This window comes from Cryptomeria japonica, chromosome 7, assembly GCF_030272615.1.
Source record: "Cryptomeria japonica chromosome 7, Sugi_1.0, whole genome shotgun sequence".
NCBI classification, from domain to species: domain Eukaryota; kingdom Viridiplantae; phylum Streptophyta; class Pinopsida; order Cupressales; family Cupressaceae; genus Cryptomeria; species Cryptomeria japonica.
In genome coordinates, this window is record NC_081411.1 from 845293457 (window position 1) to 845315218 (window position 21762).

Below are 21762 nucleotides of genomic sequence, written 5' to 3' on the forward strand. Positions count from 1 at the left end.
GGGAGTGGTTGGAGTTGATGTACTGGTTAACTGCCTTTTCATTGCCAAAACCCTTTCCTCTGCTTCTTGTTCCTTGAGTGTCTTCTCTTGCTCCTTCTTGGCCTCCTCCCTCTTTTGAATCTCTTTTTTCTTTTCCTTTTCTTTACGTGCAATTTCCTTTTCAATTTTGTCATGTTCCTTCTTTTCCTTTGCCAAAAGACAATCTGCCTTATTCTGCTTGCTTTGTTCTTTCTTTTAGACCCTTGTTTCCTCTGCTTCTTTCTTCTTCTGCTCCTCTACCATTGCAAGGTTCATGTAGTCATCTGATGTGAGTAGCTGAGCTTCGTGGCTCAACCAAATACCATTATCAACACCCTTTTGATACTTTTGGTTGATAGTGTGCACTGGTAGTTTTAAGAATTTGTTGATTAATGGTTCTGATTGAGAAGCTTGTGTGTCATTATCATGGGAGGCTATGTTGGCATCCACATCATTGGCACATACTTTTATTTCTTGTGTATATTCTACATCAAATGCAAGATCAACATAGTAATGCACCACCTCAGATGGTAGGGTTGATGATGGTGAGGGGAAACTAAAAGTCCCTTGCTCATCTTGGTCGTCAATGTCAATACCTAGGCCGATGGCACCTTCTACTACCCAAGTAGGTGGTATTCGCTAAGAGGGAAGACTAAGACTATCCCCACTATTGTCCACCTCACTTTACACCATTTGTTAAGGTGGTTCATTAGTGTTTGTTTTTGTATTTGATTCAACTTGGGTGTTGTGAGCAATATTTTTTGCAACCTTTGCAGTTGACACAACAACGCCTAATAGGATAAGTATGTTTTGCACTGCAGAAGCTTCCTCACCATCATTTATTTCGAACGTGGTGTTGGGATGCATGTCCTCAATGGGTGCATCGAGGTTGAGGGGCCATATCTCAGTCCTCTTGAATACCACTTTTATGTTTGAGATCATCAGTGCTTTTATCAATGATTTGTTGCCTAGTTCAGCAAGTTCAGCCCTCCGAATTTCCACATTGGGGTATCTTTCTAGCCATGATGCTTGTTCATGTGTGAAGTATGTCTTGAAAGGAGAAAATACACTAACATCTAGGGGCTGAAGTCTATGAGATGTCTGAGCGGGCAATGTTAGTAGATCAATGCCTAGCATTCTGGCCTCTTGGATTGTTGCAAGTGCAACATGACTACCATGACCAGCGAAGATCAGCAAGTGCCTGTTTGTGGTTGAGACACCTCCTGGCATTGACCGTGAAAAATAGTGAAGCCAATTCATAAAGAGTTCCTTTGTCATCCAAGCATGTGGATGAGCTACCATGCAAGCGCTTAGTTCACACTTAGATATATAATTATGTAATTGTTGCTTCCCCTTAAATAAGTAGAATACTGGAATGCTTTGGGCATCAACATTAACACAACATAGAATGGTGATCCATTCTCGACTCTTGGGAATAATGTAGGATGCACTCCTACTTCCTCTTCTATCCAGAACCCTCATGGCCCCATGTCTACCTACCTGGACACCTATTTCATCACAATTCCATATGTGAGTAGGACCATATGGATTTTCAGAATACGCTTTCAAGAGTGTGTCATAGAAATCAGAGACAACAACATGTTAAGGTTAAGTGCCCTGTCTTTGTCAAGACCTTTGGCAGTCTGCAAAGCGAGCTCCAGATGTCTGCGCTTAAAACCTGACCACCAAGACTTACCGGGAAGCCCATTCTTGAAAGGGTTGGGTCTAGTTTTACAAATTTGAGCAACCTTTGCCTTCAAATTGACAATCTCTAGTCCATGTCAAACTGATGCGATCTCCTTGCACCATTTGACTATCAGGTCCTCTTCATGAGGGGTGAGGACTGTTGGAGGACCTTTCTTGGAGGTGTTTATGAGACCGCCCAACCATTTCAAGAGTGTGGCTATTAGGATGCCCCATCTTTTAGATGTTGCCCTAATAGACATGTCCTTATCCTCGACATCTTTGAGTGCCCCTTCCATGTCTTCTGTAGACCACTGCTTCTATGGCAACAAAACTATAGGAGGCCTCTTAGATGGAATATCCTCTCCCTGAGATGGAGTAGCCTCCTCAGCTAGTGCTAGAGGTTGTGGGGTAGTCACAATTGGATCGACATCTTTAGTGGATGGGGCGGATGGGGGGAACCTAACTCCTCTCTTATGGCTTGACCATCTTGTTGATGCTATTTTCTTTACAACAACCTTCATCCTCTGATCTCCCCTCTTCATCTGCACACAGGTCATAGAATGAGGACGTGGATGAAGGATCTGAACAAACCATGAGGATGTAAAACAAACATACATAGGATTTAGTAGAAATGAGAACATATAACAATAATGTCAAAACTTGAAAATAGAAACTGTAAAATCAAATACATAGGATTCAATAGAAATGAACAGTGAAGAGTATATGCATTATTAAGATAATGAAAATAGTAATGTCCAAACTTGTAAATGGAAATTGTAAAATCAGAGACATAGGATTCAGTATAAATGAATAGTGAAGGTTATATGCAATAAATAAAAAGAGTGCAGTATTAAGATAATGAAAACAGTAATGTCCAAACTTGAAAATGGAAACTGTAAAATCAGAGACATAAGATTCAGTAGAAATGAACAGTGAAGGTTATATGCAATAAATAAAAGAGTGTAGTATTAAGATAATGAAAAGAGTAATGTGGTTAACTTGGAAACAAAAATTGAAAAATTAGATATATAGGATTCAGTAGAAATGAAACAGTGAAGGGTATATGCAGTATTAAGATAATGAAAACACTAATGTGCAAACTTGAAAACTGAAACTGTAAAATCAACACGTATAGGATTCAGTAGAAATGAAATAGTGAAGGGTATATGCAATAAATAAAATAATGTAGTATTAAGATAATGAAAAGGGTAATGTCAAAACTCGAAAACAAAAACTGTAAAATCTGATACATAGGATTCAATATAAATGAAACAGTGAATGTCCAAAGCATAAAACAATGCAATATGGAGATAATGAAAATAGTAATGTCCAAACTTAAAAACAAAAACTATAAAATCACATATATAGGATTCAGTAGAAATGGAACAATGAAGGTTATATGCAATAAAGAAAACAATGCAGTATTAAGATAATGAAGGCCTTAAACTGGACCGCTGAAGGGAACAAAATGAATATGTGAGGATTGGGTGAAGGGATCTAAATAAAACATAAGGATGCAAAACAATAATGGTAAGCATAAACTGAACAAGAAAAGAAATTGAAGGAAATAATGGAAAAAAGAATGAACGTGTAAGAAAGCACATCTGTAACTTGATAACATAGAGGGTTTACATTAATGAATATAAGGGTTTGTAAAATTTGAAAGGTGGAAGGGTTTGTAGACAATGCGAGGGTTTGTAAAACAAAAAGTAATAAGTGAAGGGAACTAAATAGAACAAAAGGAAATGAAGCAAATACTCAACCATGCTGATTTAAAATAGTAAGAAGTTACAAATGGGAAGAAAATAAATAAGAGCATCTAAAACAGTAAGGGGGAAGACACGGTTTAACAATAAGAACACTTGCTATTGGAAGAAAATACATACTTGGATGCTTGTTGTGTCTGCTTCTAATATTTTGATGCCTTTTGTGTCTTCCTTCTCCAATTCAATGCCTTATGTGTCCTCTTTGTGAGTCAAATGATATGATTTAATTGTTATTTGTATGATTTAAACGCAAAACTTGTTTGTGTTGCCTCTTTAATATCTATACTCTTGCCATTTCAAATTTTGAATATGGATTGCATTTGTAGTGTCAATTTGATATTGCCATTTAAGTCTGAGTTGATTGGTTTTTAATGGAAAATGGTGGCCTTGCACATTTTTGTTGTCGATGTAGGTGGGAGAGAGCGTGAAGTGGCCATTACATGTTCAATGAGGTGACTAGTTGTTGTGCTCGAGAGCTAGACACATGGGATAGAGGGCCCAAAAACGTGTGGCCTTGGACATCTTATCGTAGGCATAAATGGTCTTAGGTGTAGGGTACCATGTCCAATGGCGGCCCTCTTTTGCGTCAATGGTTGTTTACGTGGTAGTCTACTGTTTAGACTTTTGCCTGTAAGTACGATGGCAGGCCTCATTTTAGCGTAAAACTTATCCTTTTATTTTGTTCATGTGGGCACGCATAAGTTTTGCATGGGGCCATCGTCGTGCATGTCAGAATATAGACCTGTTATGAACAACTAGTGAACTATATGGTCCTACTTGTTTGACTCCTTTGTTCGGAACTTAATGGTTTCAATTAATATATATTTTAATCAAATGTTAACCGAAATATGGACAATTTTTGGTTGATTATTTGTTGGGTTTTAAAAAAGTGATTAACAGTAAAAATCTGGACATGTACTGGGTGGTCAGGCGAGCCTCAATGGGTCCCTAACCACCCATGTACTATAGCACGTAAAGGACCCCACACACGTATTGGGGTCTCTCCCCGTTCTCTCAGAGTACTTTACATAGATTTTTTAAAATATAGGTATGCTAGTAGAACATCAACATTTGACACAACTCAAATTGTCACATAAAACTCCATCAAAATTTAACTTACATGTTAATGGAGCTTTAGTTTGTTGGTAAAATTGAATGATTCTTAATAAACCCGCTAGAATTCAAATCTTTTTATATACGAACTTATATTAAAAATCTCCTTAAAAAATTTACATTTCTGATATTCTAGTCATTTTAAAATGACCTCTCCAAACAATTATGGTATTCCTTGAAACGAGGACTCGAACTTTATTCAAGCATAGAAAGCCTGGGGCCCAACGGAATCCCCACCTATCAGAGATTCTTCGCAAGCTATAGTTTGGCAACATAACAGTAAGAAGGGAATTTCCAACAGGCCGCGGAGAAGTTGAAAAGACATAGGTAATGATATAGAAGAACGAGGGAAGATCGTTTAATTACTCTCCTGTCTCAATTATCAGTCTCTACTTCAAAAAGGGGGCGAGGGGATTTTCTTTTGAAAAAATGGCGGATGAGATGGGCCAAAGCGCTACAGAAGCTGTAACAGCTGCAGATGGCAGCGCACCTTCTGCAACAACTGCTAATGAGGGAGAAGGGAATAACTTAAATCCCAATTCAGTATTGCAGTTTGCACTGTGGCAGAGCACAGTGGAGGAGGGTTTCTGGAGAAAGTTAGCCGACCTAAAACTCGATAATCTCGGCATTTCTGAACACCCAATTGAAATCACGGGTACAAAAGTCGTTTTAGATTTTAGAATGATTTTTTTGCAGTCATACATATTATACAGTAGGATAAGGGCTCTCTGGAAATTTATGGGATATTAATTTATTCCTGATGGTTGGTTTTGAAGGGTAGGTTTATTGTTTAATTTGAAAGAGACATTGACCGTTATTCTTTAACCCCTGAAGGATGGGTATATCAGACGTTAATTTAATATTGCAGGGATTTTTAGATAGCTCTTATCTTCCATCATTATGTTTCTGGGCATTTGAGATTTGAAACTGGGATTTTGCAATGGTGTGCCAATTACCCACTTAAGACATTGTCATTTATTTTCGCGGGGCTTGAATCTGGGTCTTTGTTATGTTACACTAGTATTTTACCTTATTTGAACACTGTATTATGTTTCCTGTGATTTGGGATTTCAACGTGTGGCCCTGTTATCGTTCAGCAGCATTTTATCCAATTTTAACACCTTTGTCATGCTTTTTCATGAGGTGTGAAAGCTACAATACTTTGAGCTCATTCTATTTGACTTGGCTTAAAGATTCGTTTGACTCTTCTTAGCTTCTAAATATTATTATTTATTTGGTAATTGGCTTGCAATAATTGCACATAATAAGAAGTTTGAAAAGTCAAAGTGCTAATGAGCTGAAAATCACAACTAGAGCCTACGAGTGACAGAACGGCCAAAAAAGATATCCAGTGCTGGTAATTTTTTAACCAAGCAGCCCAGGAATTAGAGTCATCTTCCAATGGATATCTTGGAAATTCCTGCTCATTATTGGAACTATTGTATTTAATCATATCCTCATTTGTCAATGTGAGGCCGACCAATCTTGACTGCGCATCATGCTCCTCATTAACTTCTTGTGGTGCCTTAGGCTTTACATCTTATCTTGTTGCTGAGCTCTATATGTACTCGTGTATCTTGTGATTAATGAGACACAAGGCACTATGTACAACATGCTTTTCCAGTCTTCTAGAGATAAGTTTGTTTCTCCTAAGAAAGTAGATAAAGTTATATGTAGACCAATTCCTATTAGTAGCAGAGGAACTAGAAATCTTTGTGAGAAAATGAATGGCAAGTATGCAGAGCTATGATGGAGGTCCATAGAGTCATTGCCAACTACTTGGCTTGTCCTATGTCAAAGTGTGCTTGTCAATCCTGGTTGAAGTCTTGTAGCCATCAAGTTCAATAAACTTTGTCCACTTAAATTTGATCAATGAAGTTTCCTTTGGACTAAACATTTCGTTGCCTCGTGGCCATCAATGGGAACAACCGTGCCAAGTCTCTCTTCATACCACTTTGGATTCAATGCATATGCAGCCATGTTGAGAGGGGTGCTCAACTTCTCCCATCTTTTTTGTGTGCTGGGGTGAATAGTCATGGTAAAACTGTAGGGTGGATCCCTCTCATGAATGGCAGCCTTCATCTGGCCAAGCGTGCTATCAATGCACTTTAAGATCTCCCCAAGCCTAGGATTTTCAAAATTTCTAAATTTCTAAATTTGGTGATACCTAAAATAAGGGATAAAAAGATGTAATGTATCTCACAATTGACTAAAAAATATCACCAATCACAATCTCCTTCACACTTTGTAGTAGAATAAAGTAGGAAGCAAATCAATAATAAATTGCTTTGGGGAATTCCTTCCTTGCAAAGGTCCAAAACAATGCAAATGAATTGTGATGGTTGCAAATGAACATCTGCACCTCCCTTGCATCCACCACCATCTTTTTGACCCACTCTATTTTTCCAATTCTCACGAGTGCATTGTTTATAGCATGCACACGACAAGAGGTCGAATAGATGTCCTAGTAAGTGGAATTAATTATTTTGCCTGCTGCCACACATATATGCTGCATCTGCATTGATCTCTACTACATTTTGAGGACCAGCCTCTTCAATGGCATCTCATTGGAATTGAAATTGATATTCAACATCTTTGCATTTTCTTGATCAATCAAATGCCATAAAGAAGCAAGGCTCGTCAATACATGTAAATATCATGTTGATGAGTGGCTGTCTCCAATGATTGTCCACCAATCCGTGATTATGCTGCAACCATGTGATATCCATTTGGCCTTCCTCTTCTCCACCAATAGGTTAAAGTTGGATTTACCTTTTTACAAGAATGTGGTCCTCAATTTGGTCTCAGTAGGATGCACATAAACACTACTAGCTTTGCCTAACCTATCTCAACCTTGAAAAGAGATGCAACAGAAAGAAATATAGAATAATAACAATAGGAATTAAAAACAACAAACTTTTTTGTGCGTCACGGTTTGATAAGGTAATAGAAAAAAAATGACAAATTTTTGCATGCATTGTAATTGCAGAAAAAGAAAGAAAAACAACAGCAGCTATTACATTCTTTAAAGTTTCAAGTGTAAGAAAAGTTAATTTAGAACATAGAAGCTTTAAATAAGTTTCAAAATGATGTTTAAGATTCTCTAAAATGTCTTGTAGAGGGAAAATAAAATAAAAGCAAAATATTCATTATTCAGTCACAAAAAGAAAGAAAAAACAGTTAAAAATTATAAATTTACAATTTTACAATAATGTATGAGCTAAATACATCTTCACAATGTGATGTTCATTATGTCAAGACGCATAATCATAGTGCCAATCATAGTGCCAGCAAAGGGTGGAGTGTAATGATGGGAGCGTGTTAACAAAAATATTAAAGAGTTGGCATATTTTAAAAAAATACTAAAATTATAAAAGAACCCTTAAGTAATTGAAATAAAATTAAATAACAGTTAAGCAAATAAAATAATTATAAAATAACTCTTAAGTAAATAAAATAAAATAAAATAGTTCTTAATTAGTTCTAAAGAAAAATAAAAAAGTTCTTTATTAGTTCTAAAGTAAAATAAAATAATTTGTAAGTAAATAAAATTATTCAATATTGACATCTCTCATATTTTTAGATAGGTATATTTAAACTATCCATATTAGTTCAGCTTATAGTCTAATATTATTTGATATCTATAAACAAAACAAAACAAAATAACAAAGAAAATCTGGAATCCTGAAGTGTCATTAACATACTTTCTTTTACGTTCCCAAATATTAATGATGTTAGGGTGTATTGATTTAGATATGAATGATGCTTATATGGATTTAGATGCTATCATGGATTCTTAATACTTAAATGATTTTTTCTGTCAGTTTCTAGTGATTAATATTGTGTGCAGCACCTAAACCAGGATTATCCTATTAAGGGCATTACATTTGGTAATTTTATTATAAAGTTATATTGGTAAAGATAATACGATTCTCATCTTAAGTTGGAATTGCTGTTTCAGGACTTAATTCAGGGAAATCCCAAAAGGGGACATTACAGAAACCCTCCAGCTCCTTCTTTGAGAACCTTAGTAATGTTTGCCGCATCTTTTGTTGATAGCTGGTGATTGCAGTTCATTAACTCCATTGCTATGTTCCACTGGGACATGCCTACACGTTTTAGTCCCTGTTGATGTTGATATTAGAATAATTAATTTCATTCCTAGAACGTTGAGGCTTCTAGGAAGCCCCCCTTTTCGCGTTCCCGTTTTCCTATCACCTCGAAAAGGGGACTCCGCAAAACATAACTACATGATAGAATTAGAGTTCTTCGCCATTTGCTTCCTCCATTGGCTTCTTTGACATTGTTGTTTTATTTTTGGTGGGTTGTGAGAACTATTAAATTAGGGATGCTAGAAATAATTGCCCTTCTTAAACTATTCAATTTAGTTTCTTTGCAATGTTGCACCAAGCTCTTGCACTTTGGATGGTAGTGTGTTGTAATTTTTTTATTCCATTTTCAAAGTGCAATGCATCTGTGGCAAATGTTATTCATTTTTTTTATGTTTAGAACAGCTCACCCTCCAAATTTCAACTAAGTAGTGCCTTTATAATTACATGTACAAGTAGCAAGCATTATGATTCTAATCGATTAATCTCATCATCATATCACAAATCAGTAATATTCTTCAGTCTGGTGGAACAGGCTTTTTTGCTCCATCTTCTCATGGGCAAGTGTCAAATCATCTAAAGCTGCTTTCTGAATCACTATTGCCTCATAATGGTGAGGAAACATCAGCTTCTGTCAATTTTTTAGGGAATAGAAACCTTTGCCCTGTTCCAGGAATACTATACAATACAAATACACTGGAAAGCTTCAAGGCTCTTGACAGGCAGACTCTATTGAATTTGGAAGCAGAGAAGGTACTTGCTTTGATTTTAATTAGGCCAGTAAAATGACTTTTTTTATAGTTTACATTCTTTTGGCTATGAATGATTTGGTGAAGTCAAGAGCTCTACAATAATCATCTGCAGGGAACAAAATAAATGGTAAAGGCCTCATATGATGATTATTGATGATTTATTGTGTGTTTTTAGATTTGGGAAGATATACAGTCCGGAAGAGCAGAGGTAGACAGCAGTTTGCTTTGTAAATTTTTGCTGATTTCATTTGCAGATTTAAAGAAATGGAACTTCTATTATTGGTTTGCTTTTCCAGCTTTAGTTCTTGATCCTCCTGCAACATTTTCCAAATTGCAACGAGCCTCAGATTTTTTTAGCTTCGAAGAGGTATCAAAATAATTATATTTGATTAACTTTTCATTACATCATTGATAAACTTATCATTATGTTATTCATAGAAGACTAATCTTTTGATTTTTTCTTTGAAGAGAAAGGCTTTATTAGCTGCTTGTAATGGATGGCGCCAATCTGACTCAACTACAGGTTATCGCAATCCTCGTTTGCTTTTAAAGTAACATATGGTTGTTCTTTTTATGGAAGATTGTTTGGCATTCTTTGAGTTTTAGATTTCCTTTCTTGGTTTGGATCTGATCTTTTTTATTTGAGTGCTGACAATAACGAAATGATTTGAAAAATGCAGGCGTGCCTTTCTTTTTAGTGCACATTTTCTCTAATGTTGATGTTAGAGTAAGGCCTTTAAAGGAATGGGAAAAATGTCAGGAAGAAGGTGGGAAGGTCAGTTCATGGAATTTCTATTTGTTATTGTTGAGTTGCTACTAGATTATTGCAACATAGGTGGCATGGTTTTGCGATCAATTTATGAGTTTCAATATTAGCTTCTATATTATGAGTATTACTTTACTGATATTGAGAAATTTTATTCAGTGATTAGAACATACCTCTTGTCAATTCATTCAAGTCTTGGAGCTTTTGAACAGACTAAAGATTTCAACATTGATGGCCTTTTGGTGCCAAATCTCTACTGTTATGTTCCTTGAACATTGTTATTTGATCTGACAGGTACTTTTAGGTTTTTATGATCCGTGCCACCTCCCAAGCAATCCGGGATGGCCTCTTCGGAACTTAATTGCTTTTGCTGCTGCTCGATGGGGTCTAGAAAGTATTACGGTTTTATGCTATCGGGAAAAAGGAGGGTTAGGAGATTTGCAGCAATCTCTTGTTGCTGATATTTCTGTTTCCTTTACACAAGGTGGGGGCAGACAATGTTTTACATAGAATTTGTACAATTTGTAAAACTATATTTCATTTTTGTTTGTCGTCAAGCCATTATAATTCTTAGTTTTTCCCAACTAAGGTGTTGAATTTTTGTAAATGCTTAGGTTGGAGTGATACTAAAAGTGTTCCCAAGGCAGTAGGATGGGAATGGAATAACCAAGGCAAGATGGGACCTAGACGAATCAGTCTTGCATCTCAGATGGATCCAAAGAGGTAAGGATGATCTATAGAGTTTATTGTTTCAGGAATGTCAAGAGCATTTCCATTATTTTAGTGGCAATACTGTTTCCAGGTTAGCTATATCAGCAGCAGATTTAAATTTGAAGCTTATGAGGTGGCGTCTTCTACCATCCCTAAACTTGCCACTTTTATCGACAACAAAATGTCTTCTTCTAGGAGCAGGTACACTTGGATGCCAGGTTGCCCGTAATCTTATGGTAAGTGTCTTCACTACACATGTGGAGTGTATATTCTGGTGTATATCTATCTTCAAAGCTAAACGCATTTTCATTACGATTCAGGCTTGGGGCATTAGGCATATCACACTAGTTGATTATGGTCGTGTGGCCATGTCAAATCCTGTGCGGCAATCTTTATATACTTTAGATGACTGTCTGAATGGAGGCCAGCTGAAAGCTATAACAGCAGCAAAGAATTTGAAGTGCATTTTTCCTGGCGTGGTAATTTCTTCATCCCTTCGGAGTTTAATATCTTTATAAGTTTCTGTATTTGCAGGGAATGTGACAGTTTTTCACTACATTGTTTTGTTCTGCTCTGCTGAGCAGGAGGCAGAGGGCATTTCCATGGCCATTCCAATGCCTGGACATCCAGTGGCAGAAGATGAAATAGAAAACGTTGTTAAAGATTGTTTGCATCTGAAAAATCTGGTTGACAGCCATGATTTTATTTTCTTGCTCACTGATACAAGAGAAAGTCGTTGGCTTCCAACACTCCTATGTGCTGATGCTAATAAGGTGGATAAATAGAAATAAGAATATCTAAAATTAAAATATAGCGCATGTATCTGTTTCGTCATTTTCATTTACAGCAAGCGTATACACTTTCTGATCACTTTATCATAAAATGTTGAGAGATTATCATTATATGTAGCAAATTGTTTGCAGGTGAATGAAAGTATAAATATCATATAAGACCATATTATATATTTCTGCAACATAGGTTTTGCATTACTTTAATAATAGTATTTAAGCATATCATGGCCTGCAAGAGATATTTGTGTTTTAAATTACATATTGGTGTTTACTAGTTTATAGTGATGGCAAATTGATTGAATGCTTTTCTTTGCAGGTGGCAATCACAGCTGCTCTAGGATTTGATACCTTTCTTGTGATGCGACATGGTGCAGGCATAGCCATACCTAGTACCGATTCCTCTCCTGCATGTTCTGACGAGGAGACCAACTCTCCACAGATTGAACATGATGAACCTTCAGAATTAATGGACCTATCAATTTTTGAGGAGACAGAACGAAGGAAACAACGATTAGGATGCTACTTTTGCAGTGATATTGTTGCTCCCGTAGATGTACTCTCTTCCTCTCTGTGTATTCATGTGTTTATATATGTATTGCAGAACCATTTTTCTTACCCACTTTGATTTCTTGATGGAAGAGTAGCTGAGTATTTAGAAGAGACAAAATTAATGCAGCTGAATGTTAAAACCCAAACTTCTTAAGTTTTGTCTTTTAATGTCTAATTATTTTTACAGGTCTTCAGAATGTTGAACATGCTAATATTTTATCCACTCGTGTTTTCGTTAACATTTTCTGTAATTAAATCTCGAAAATCAATATGTTTCTTTTTTATATTCAGAGCATGAAAGATCATTTTGCTGGGTGATGGCTTCAGCTAAATGTAACTGTTGCTTTATTGTCTTTATCTTGGTCAGTCAACTAGGAACCTCACTTTGGATCAGCAGTGTACTGTAACACGCCCTGGTCTTGCTCCTATTGCTGCTTCTCTTGCGGTAGAACTTACAGTGGGCATTATTCATCATCCTCTTGGGTAAGAACTAGATGAAAATGTTTTTTCAATAAATCCTGAAAATGAACAATAACTACATTTTGTTACCCTTCTGATGTTAAATGTTTTTTTATGCTAGGATTAATGCCCCAGCAGATCAGACAGCTTCGGACAATTCTAGCGTTGAACAGCCTCTTGGTATTTTGCCTCATGAAATCCGTGGTGATATTGCAAATTTTTCACAAACGATAATTAAGGGACGTGCATTTGACAGATGCACCGCTTGCTCTGAAAGGGTAAGCCTATGAGCTGCCTCAATGCAATTTGATCTCCATATGATATCTAATTTGGTAACATTCTTTTGTATTTGCTTGTTTGTTTCCGTGACTTGTTTGTCCAGGAACTGATTCTTATGTTTTGCAGGTTGTGTCAGAATATCGTAAAACAGGAATGGACTTCATACTAAAGGCCTTAAATCAGCCTTCGTATTTGGAAGATCTTACAGGACTCACAATATTAATGGAACTCGCAAATTCCTTCAATTTAGACCTTGAAGGCTCAGATGAAGATCTAGATGACAATGTTCAGACTCTGATGTAATGCTCATTGTGTAGTGCATTTGTTTGTGTAAGAAGTTGTAATATCTTTTCAGCCGAATTACTGTACATACAATACATAACCAAGATTTTCATGCAAATGGGGAAATGCTGACATCCTTTACAAAGGTTACGAACTCAAGACTTGTGGAGTAACTTGCGGGTTCTAATGTACTCAAATTTATCCAGATGACAATGTTCAGACCGTGATGTAAACCTCATTCTGTTTTTTTGCATTTGTTTGTGTAAGAAATTATAATATTCAATTAGCCGAATTACCATGCATACATCAGCAAGCGTTTCATGTAAGTGGGGATATGCTGACATCTTGTATGAAGGTCACAAACTCAAGACTTGTAGATTCTAATGTACTAAAATCTAAGATGTAAAGATTTGTTTTGTTAACTGATGTGACATATAAAGGGGAGGGTAAATCAGAACAAAGTTGCACATGGAGTGACTTGCGAATTGGATGCAAGACAATTTTTGGATCTGGGCATATATTTAAATTCAGTATAATGCCATTTGGTTTGAGCAAACTATCAGATGACTATATCATTTTGGTGTATTTTGTCAAATCTCAGAAAAACTTGAATGACCGATTGTATTCCAAATGCAATCCCTCAGTCTCCAGAACACTCGAAACAATTAATTTGCATACCCAGTCAATTCACTAAAAATCGTTCTTTTCCAAATTGTTGTTATTCTACTTTCATAAAACTCTGCTCGAAACAATTGGTTTTCAGAAGCGATCTTAAATTGCATATAGAAAAAATAGTGTTCCCTTTGACACGATAAATGGTTTTTGTTGCTAATGGTATAGTACGCCCAAGTAATGCTTGCCAATGCTATTTCACTAAGTAATGATATGATGATCTTGCCTGAGAGACACCTCTTAATGAAGTTTATCTTTTTAAAATTTTAAAATCTATTTCTATTAGTGAAAAACCAATATATAATGACCAAGTTAAAAAGTAAATAGCCAACTTAAAAAAATATGGGGGGCATGGGATTATGCTCCAAAGACAGATTGGCAAAGCATGGAACAAAACAAACATGTGGTTCTAAAAATGGGAACAACCACAAAACAACATGAACACAATTGAACAAGGAAAACATTCATCAAGTACCCTAGTCCAGCAAAGTAAAAAGGAAACTATAATAGTTAATTTACAAGGGCAACACCAATGTTTCTGGTAGGGCGGGGGTCTTGCCCATCACGTTTATTCCACCCCTAAATGTTGAAGTATACGCTCAAACATAAGCATGTCACCAATGTGTCAATAAAAGAGCAGTAGACATTTTTGTTAGTCTTAGTTTGCTGTCACTAGCCTTATCTAGTTTGTTGTCAATCATATTCAGTTTTCTGTCGAATTCCTTGGCAGATTTATAACATGACTGTTAAGGTTACTTGTAACTATATATATGTGTGCTAAATCAATGAATGATGCATCGAGTGAGTTTGTTGCTCTGTTCTGTTCTCTATTCTAATTTTTTAAATTTGGTATCAAAGCTGTCATTCAAATCCAACCATTTTGTATTAGTCTTTGCTTCGACCTGTTGTTGATGCAAGTTTACGCTGTTCCTCAATTGCAGAAATGTCCAATAGGAATGCTGAGAGCGTTGTTTTAATGCTGTGATGACTTTCTTGTGTTTGTCATCTACATAGAAATTGTGGAATGTTCATGCCCATCCAAAAGCCATCAAGAGGAGCTGTAATTGGTCAAGAGACAAGCAATAGTTAGAGTGGCACAACATAAGAGTGGAAGGAGCCTAGCTAGCCACGAAGGAAGCAATACTAGATACAAATTCTGTATTTGCCACTTTATCCTGAGGTGTAAAAGGAGCTGCCAAAGAGTAGACAAGACATTGTAGCAGGGTATGTCAAAATAGGTTTGCTGGAAAGGCCTTCGAAACTTTTATTAAATGCAAGCAGCATTTGGCCTTTCCTATACGTTAGTATCGGACCATTTTATTAATGTCCCTACTTAAGTATTAAGACCATTTTGTGTTGTAAAAGAAATGCCCATTACAAAGAATAAGGTTATTGTAAAGCCACTGGGTTTTGTTGAAGTAAGTGTGATGATAGTCAAAATTAAGTATTCTACTCATAAGAGTGTCAAGGGTTTCATGGTTGTGTTTTACGGGCTTTTGGATTAAAATACTTGTTATTTGAAGAGTCTATAAATTAATATGAGATGCAGACTTGCTATAGATATATTACCTTCTATACATTATACTTATACATCCCTTGTGAATAGGTTGTGAATATAGAGTGTCATGGGCTAAATAATACCTTCTAGTGCATCAAGGTTTGTTTAAATAGAGCAATAAGGGATCCCCAACCTTGTAACATGGTTCCTAAGGGGTGTGGTTGAGCTAGTCAAATGAAACCTTATATGGCTTTGCATCAAGATGTAAGTATTGGATTTGGTGATTATGATAATGTAATTTTATGTTTATGTATCTATTATGGCATGGTGCCTTGATCCAATGATAAATACGGTTTGTGCAAATAGAGATAAATTCTTGTTAGGTAATTAGCCCAACCTATGTGTCAAGGAGATGACCTATAAGATATTTTGGGATGTTTATGTGTTAACTATTAGGAATAAAAACAATGTTTGATTCGAGATCTTAACATCCTTGGATGAAAGCCTCATTTTATAAGCTTGTTAAAATTGGGAACAAGGTTGACTTTCCTTGCATATACTTAAGCACTATTAATAGTTGTTAATTAGTCAAGTTTCATGTTTAATAACTAATTCACAACATGAAACTTGACTAATTCACTATCAATCAACTGATAATGGAGAATAGAAATAAAGATGTGGAGATCGACCAGCGCATGAAAGAGATTCAAGGGCACATCTCAAAAGAAACACTCCAACATGAGCAGAATGACAAGGCAAATTTGCATACATAGTTGGATGATGCACTCTAATTAACATATTAAAAGAAGAGAAGACCATTGTCGAAAACAAACTGTAGGAGAGGCTTGACGAGCTAACGCAAGTTCACAAAAGTCTATCAGACTCTATGAACTTACAACAACAGTTGAAACGAGAAATACAAAATAAAGATAAACAGATTCATCAACTCAAAGAAGAGCTAAATCAAAATGCACATGCCGCAAGCATCCTCCTAATGATCCAAGAGTTGTACGTGTCTGTTTGGGAGCAGATAAAAAATGTGGCTTCAAATTCGTTTAGGTCCTCTCTTTGGTGTCACCAAAAGTTGCAGATTCACAGCTATTAGTAGATCATGAGGGGGGCTTAAGCTCTATTTTTAAGGAAGAGGTGGTTTCATGAATAAAACAAATTTGTGCTGCAGGATTATTTGGAATCTTGTAAAAAAATAGACGCCCTTACTTTTTATGCATGCAAATTTGAGTGGGTGAAAGAGGGGTGGGGCTAGAAATTGCCCCACTAGCTTAGGATGTTATCTGCCCACTTGTCAAACATCTAAGTTTAATTTTTATTAAAAATTAGTTTTGGAGAGAAATAAATTATTTTTACTTGTTTTTATTTTGCACATACAAAAATATTATATTGATGAGACCACCCATTTCCTTAAATTTCGGAGCTTAAAAATTCATGGGATCACCAGCTTAAATTTTTTCCTAAAAAAACTCAACAGCTCCAGCTCTATTTTTAGGAAGCCCCCCTCCATGGGACCTCAACCTTATACAACGCAATTAAGGAGACTCTTCAGGCAACAAGAATAAGTAACAAGAGGTAGGCAACACTGAAGGTAAATGAATTCTCAAGTTGTAACAAGACCACATCAAAGTGTAAGACACATTTAAATGCCTTAGGCGAGGGAGGGGCTTAAGTTCTATTTTTAAGGAAGAGGTGGTCCCATGAAGAAATTATTTTTCTACTACAAGATTATTTGGAATCTTCTTAAAAATTAGGAGCTCCTACTTTTTAGGTGTAATTTTAAGCAGGTGAAAATGGGTGGGGCTAGAAATTGCCCCACTAGCTTAGGAATATTTTATGCCACTTTTCAATTACCTGAATTTTAGAGGGAAAACTAAATTTATTTACAACCAACATGCTTAAATTTAAGAGTTTAAGCTTAAGATGAGACTACCAACATCCTTAAATTTCAGAGCTTAAATTTTTTGGTTGTGCAATATAGAATTCATGGGACCACCAACTTTAAAATATTTCTAAAAAATCTCAGTGGCTCCAACTCTATTTTTTTAGGAAGCCCTCCTCCATGGGACCTCAGCCTTAGAGTAGGTAGTCTGGGAGATGAAGGAACACATTGACCAACTGGTCTAGCTAGGTTTTCCCTCCCCTTTTTCTTGAAAATAAAATAGTTGTAGCGAAGGAACATATCAAAGGGTTGCTTGAGGGAAAAAAAAAGGATTAGACCACTTTTCAAGTTCTAAGTTAGACACCTAGCTTTTCAGAGGTAGAGACTATTCTACAACTGCTTGCCCAACTGGAGTATTCATTGTGCAAAATTTGGATAATCTCTCTTTTAAATAAATTATTTATTTGGACATATTTTTTGAGGCACTCGAGAAAAAGGTGTAGCCTTGTGAAGATGAGTGGACATCTCTACAGTCTGTCCTTCAAAAGCTATAGATCTAAGGTGTTCCTATTTTTTTCCTTTTTTCTCTGTATCTGTGTAACCAGAGTTTCTAGGTTCTCAATTCTGCAAGCAAAGGTTCTTTGTGAGTTGCCATTGTTGAATTAAAGATTGAGCTATGATACCATGTTGAATTTTGCAACACAAGCATCATCAAGATCAAATGACAAACAAAACATCTTCCACAAATAAGAGTTGCACAAATGAATGTTATATTACTCAAAAGCAAAGAATACATAATGAATTACAATTTTACAATGAGGTGCTTATAAAGAAAGAACAAAGATGCTCTAAACTAAATTTAGGAGAACTAAAGCGCAATCATGATGAGCTAAATAAAGCTCAACTTTAAATATTTGTTCAACTCTAGCTAAACTAGATGCACAAAAGCTAAATTAGAAGCAAACACTCCTAAGTGAATTTAAGCAAAAAAGAAAAAGAAAAAACTAGTTGTAAAAAATAAACTAATAGCTAAATATGCTCTAACATCCCCCCTTAAGTGAAACTTAGGGTGAGTAGAAAAACTCTTTATGCATGAATGCAAGATGGGTCCCGACCATTAAAGAGTTGATTAGGTACCCACAAACCAATGAAGTCTCTCTAAGCGGAGAAAAGGGGAAAACAACATGGGATAAAAACCCTCTCCAAAAGCGAGAGATGTAAAGCATGAAAAAAAATGAACTGCTAAAGGAAGGAAGGACTAAGAAGCCTCCAAATCAATGATGCCCCAAAAGAATAGGAATATGAAGAACATCCTCGAAATATAAAGAAGTTGCAGACAATTGTCGAATGATAATTGTTATAATGTTGGATGAAGAACCTCCTATGAAACAAAGATGATGATTAGGATCAAGAAGGCAACAACTTGCTTAAGTGCCCCCAATGACACCACTCAAACAATCAGATGGAAAACAAAGGTAAAACATATATCAGTCGAAAATACATATGACACATGAATATGCACAATGTAACCTCAACGACACTACTCAACCATGCATGAATAAATTGCTAGTAAAAAATATAGGTGTTGATAGTATGAAGAACACTAACAATAAAAGATGGAAGGTCGCCTCCACAAAATTGGAATGCAAGAGTGTCTATATGGTAAAAGCTCCATTCCATTGAAATACAACCACTACATCTAGCTAGTAAGGTCAAACTGGTGACATGGCGATCAAACTATTGACATGGTGGTGTTGATGTGTCACTCATGTGCAACAAGTGTACAAATGGGCTAGAAAAAAATTGATTTGCCCTTTAAAAAATAAAATTGAACCCTTTGACTTTTGTACAAAGTTTTTAAACCCCACTTTTTCCCAAAAAATTGCACCCCATCATTGAAAATTAATGATTTTTTTTTAAATCAATGAAAAAGCAATGGAAAAATATTTCCCAACCTGCATGGGAATTTTGAAGGCTGCTTAGGTACGAGGTTACCGTATGGATCCCTATAGTATAGTATAGATTTTCGTCCCAATTTTTTTTCTTTGAATTCATTTGATCTCCAACTTTGACAATTTGACAAATATTTTTAGGGCTATTAGGCCTCTTGAGTGCGATGGTGGCATTCATTTTGCACCAAAGTGTCCAGATTTTTTAGCCACCCCCATATTTTTCCTTGAAGAATGTGCCCTTAGCTAAATTGACCCAAATTTTTGACGGCTCGAATTTTGACAAAATGACAATTGATTTTAGGGTTTTTGATGCTACATACGCAATGGTGATGCCCATTTTTCTCCAAAGATGATGAAAAAATTGTCAACCTTTAGATCCACAAAAAAAATAAATTGGGATTTTGCAACACTTCTGAGAAAAGAAACCCTCAAATCTTGAGAAGGGATTTATTGAATCCACACTCTAATACCATGTTGAATTAAAGATTGAGATTTGATACCATGTTGTATTTTGCAACACAAGCACCTATAAGATCAAACAACAAACAAAATACCTTCCACAAACAAGAGTTGCACAAATGAATGCTATATTACTCAAAAGAAAAGAATATAGAATGAATAATTGTACAATGAGGTGCTTATAAAGAAAGTACAAAGATGCCTTAAGCTATATTTATGAGAACTGTGCAAGCATGAGGAGTTAAATAAAGCTCAACAACTCTAGCTAAACTAGATGCACAAAAGCTAAATTAGAAGCAAACACTCCTAAGTGAACTTGAGAAAAAAAACAAAAAAGCAAAACAACAAAACTAGTTGTAAGAAAACAACTAATCGCTAAATATGCTCCAACAACCATAGTTGTAGACCAAATCTACATCTTGTAGCCTTTTGTTGAATTGGAATTGATAGAAACAATGCCATAGTCACTCATACCAAGGAGTTTTCATTTTGCCCCTAACAACTTTATTTTCAAGTGGTTTTCTTATATTTTTGCTACGCAAAGTTCCCTCGGGATAGGCCATGTGTCACTCCTACACATTTTTTCTTCAATGGAAGTCTTCGACTTCTCGACAAGGAGCACTAGTGCACCATGTGGTAACTTTGCGTGCCACCATATAAAGTGAAAGATGTAAAAGGCTTTTCTACTATGCTCAAGCCTCAATGTGCTACTTGTCACAAAAAATGTAGGTTTTTGGAGCCATTTGAACATTGAGTAGCTTGAAGTAGTGCCATTGATTGATGGATCAAAGGGCCCACTAGTGGGGGCCACTACAGAGAAGAAATATAAAGGGACACATGGTGGCATGACACACTTTTAAGAGAGAGGGTTTTTGTTTTGGTTCTTCAAAGGTGCAACATTGGATAGGAGGAAAAGTGGGACTGCCCTAAAAATCATCAAGAGAAAACCACATGTCAATACAATGCTCATTCAAGAGCGAAAGAAGCTCTTTGGTTTCTTAAAGCTACACCATTGGTTAGAGTAGAAGGTGGTCCTATCAAGCAAGTCACCACAACAAGAAGGAAGAAAGACATGCTTCATGCCTAGAAACACATGTAGTTAGGAGGTTGTAATGCCATACATCATGGAGGTGCATTCTTCAGATGGTAGATTGCAATTTTGTTCCCTTCGGATCCCTGGATGAAGGGTAGGTCTGACCTATATATAGAAGTTTTCAACTCAGTTTTAAGGAGGATCAATGAGAGGGTTCTCGATCAATTGTTTAGTGGTAGTTAGTTGCTAGTTCAATAGGAGCAGTATTAGAAGCATTTTTAATTTTCATTCAAACCCTAATAGTGCCCCTCATGGGAAGGATTTGAATATTTTAGACCGTGCCTATAATGGACTTTGTAATTTCTTCTCCCCCAAACAATGAAGAGGATGTGGTGCTATGTGTTCATTTCTTGCAGTTGTTTGTACTCTAGTGTTGTTAATATGCTTTTGTAGTATTTTGTGTTTACTATTCAAGGTTTTGGATGATGCCTTCACTCTTTCAAATCTTTGTGGATATTTGCTGGATTAAAATTACTTTATGCATTTATAGTTGTGAATCCTATATAATTTTAGTACATCACCTCATAAGAGATTTATAGTTTTCATTTCTTTTCAGTTTTCCTCTTTTCCCTTTATTTTCCTTACTAAATAAAAGAGTTGGCTTCTAAAATCCTAGAGGTCATTTAATGAATTGCAATCAAGTTCCCTATTCATGAAACTTCCCAAGGTTGTGCCCTTAAGCGTTAGTTTGAGAGATTAATAATGATTATCATTGATTATGCTTTAACCCAATCAATGACTTGTTCTTCATAGCTTAGATTATAATAAAGAGACACATCCACTTTTCAAAATCATTTGAATCTTCATATCCCATAAGCCTATGTAGAAAGGGTAATCATGTCTAACATGTCCTCCACAAAATGAGATCTACAAAGGTTTTTAGGTAGTTAATATTTCCCTTTCTTTGGTATTGACA

The 21762-nt window shown here is 35.9% G+C and overlaps 1 protein-coding gene across 1 annotated transcript; it reads left to right on the plus strand.

Annotated features, from left to right (window-relative positions):
- Positions 1-4773: 4773 nt before the first annotated feature.
- LOC131074862 (ubiquitin-like modifier-activating enzyme atg7) lies at positions 4774-13750 on the plus strand. Its single transcript, XM_058011587.2, has 14 exons — positions 4774-5238; positions 9228-9445; positions 9620-9811; positions 9913-9967; positions 10125-10219; positions 10505-10694; positions 10825-10933; positions 11013-11157; positions 11242-11400; positions 11506-11694; positions 12029-12265; positions 12629-12744; positions 12842-12998; positions 13126-13750. The coding sequence occupies exons 1-14, from the start codon at positions 5013-5015 to the stop codon at positions 13300-13302; spliced, it is 2265 nt and encodes a 754-aa protein (XP_057867570.1). The 5' UTR covers positions 4774-5012; the 3' UTR covers positions 13303-13750.
- The last annotated feature ends 8012 nt before the right edge of the window (positions 13751-21762 follow it).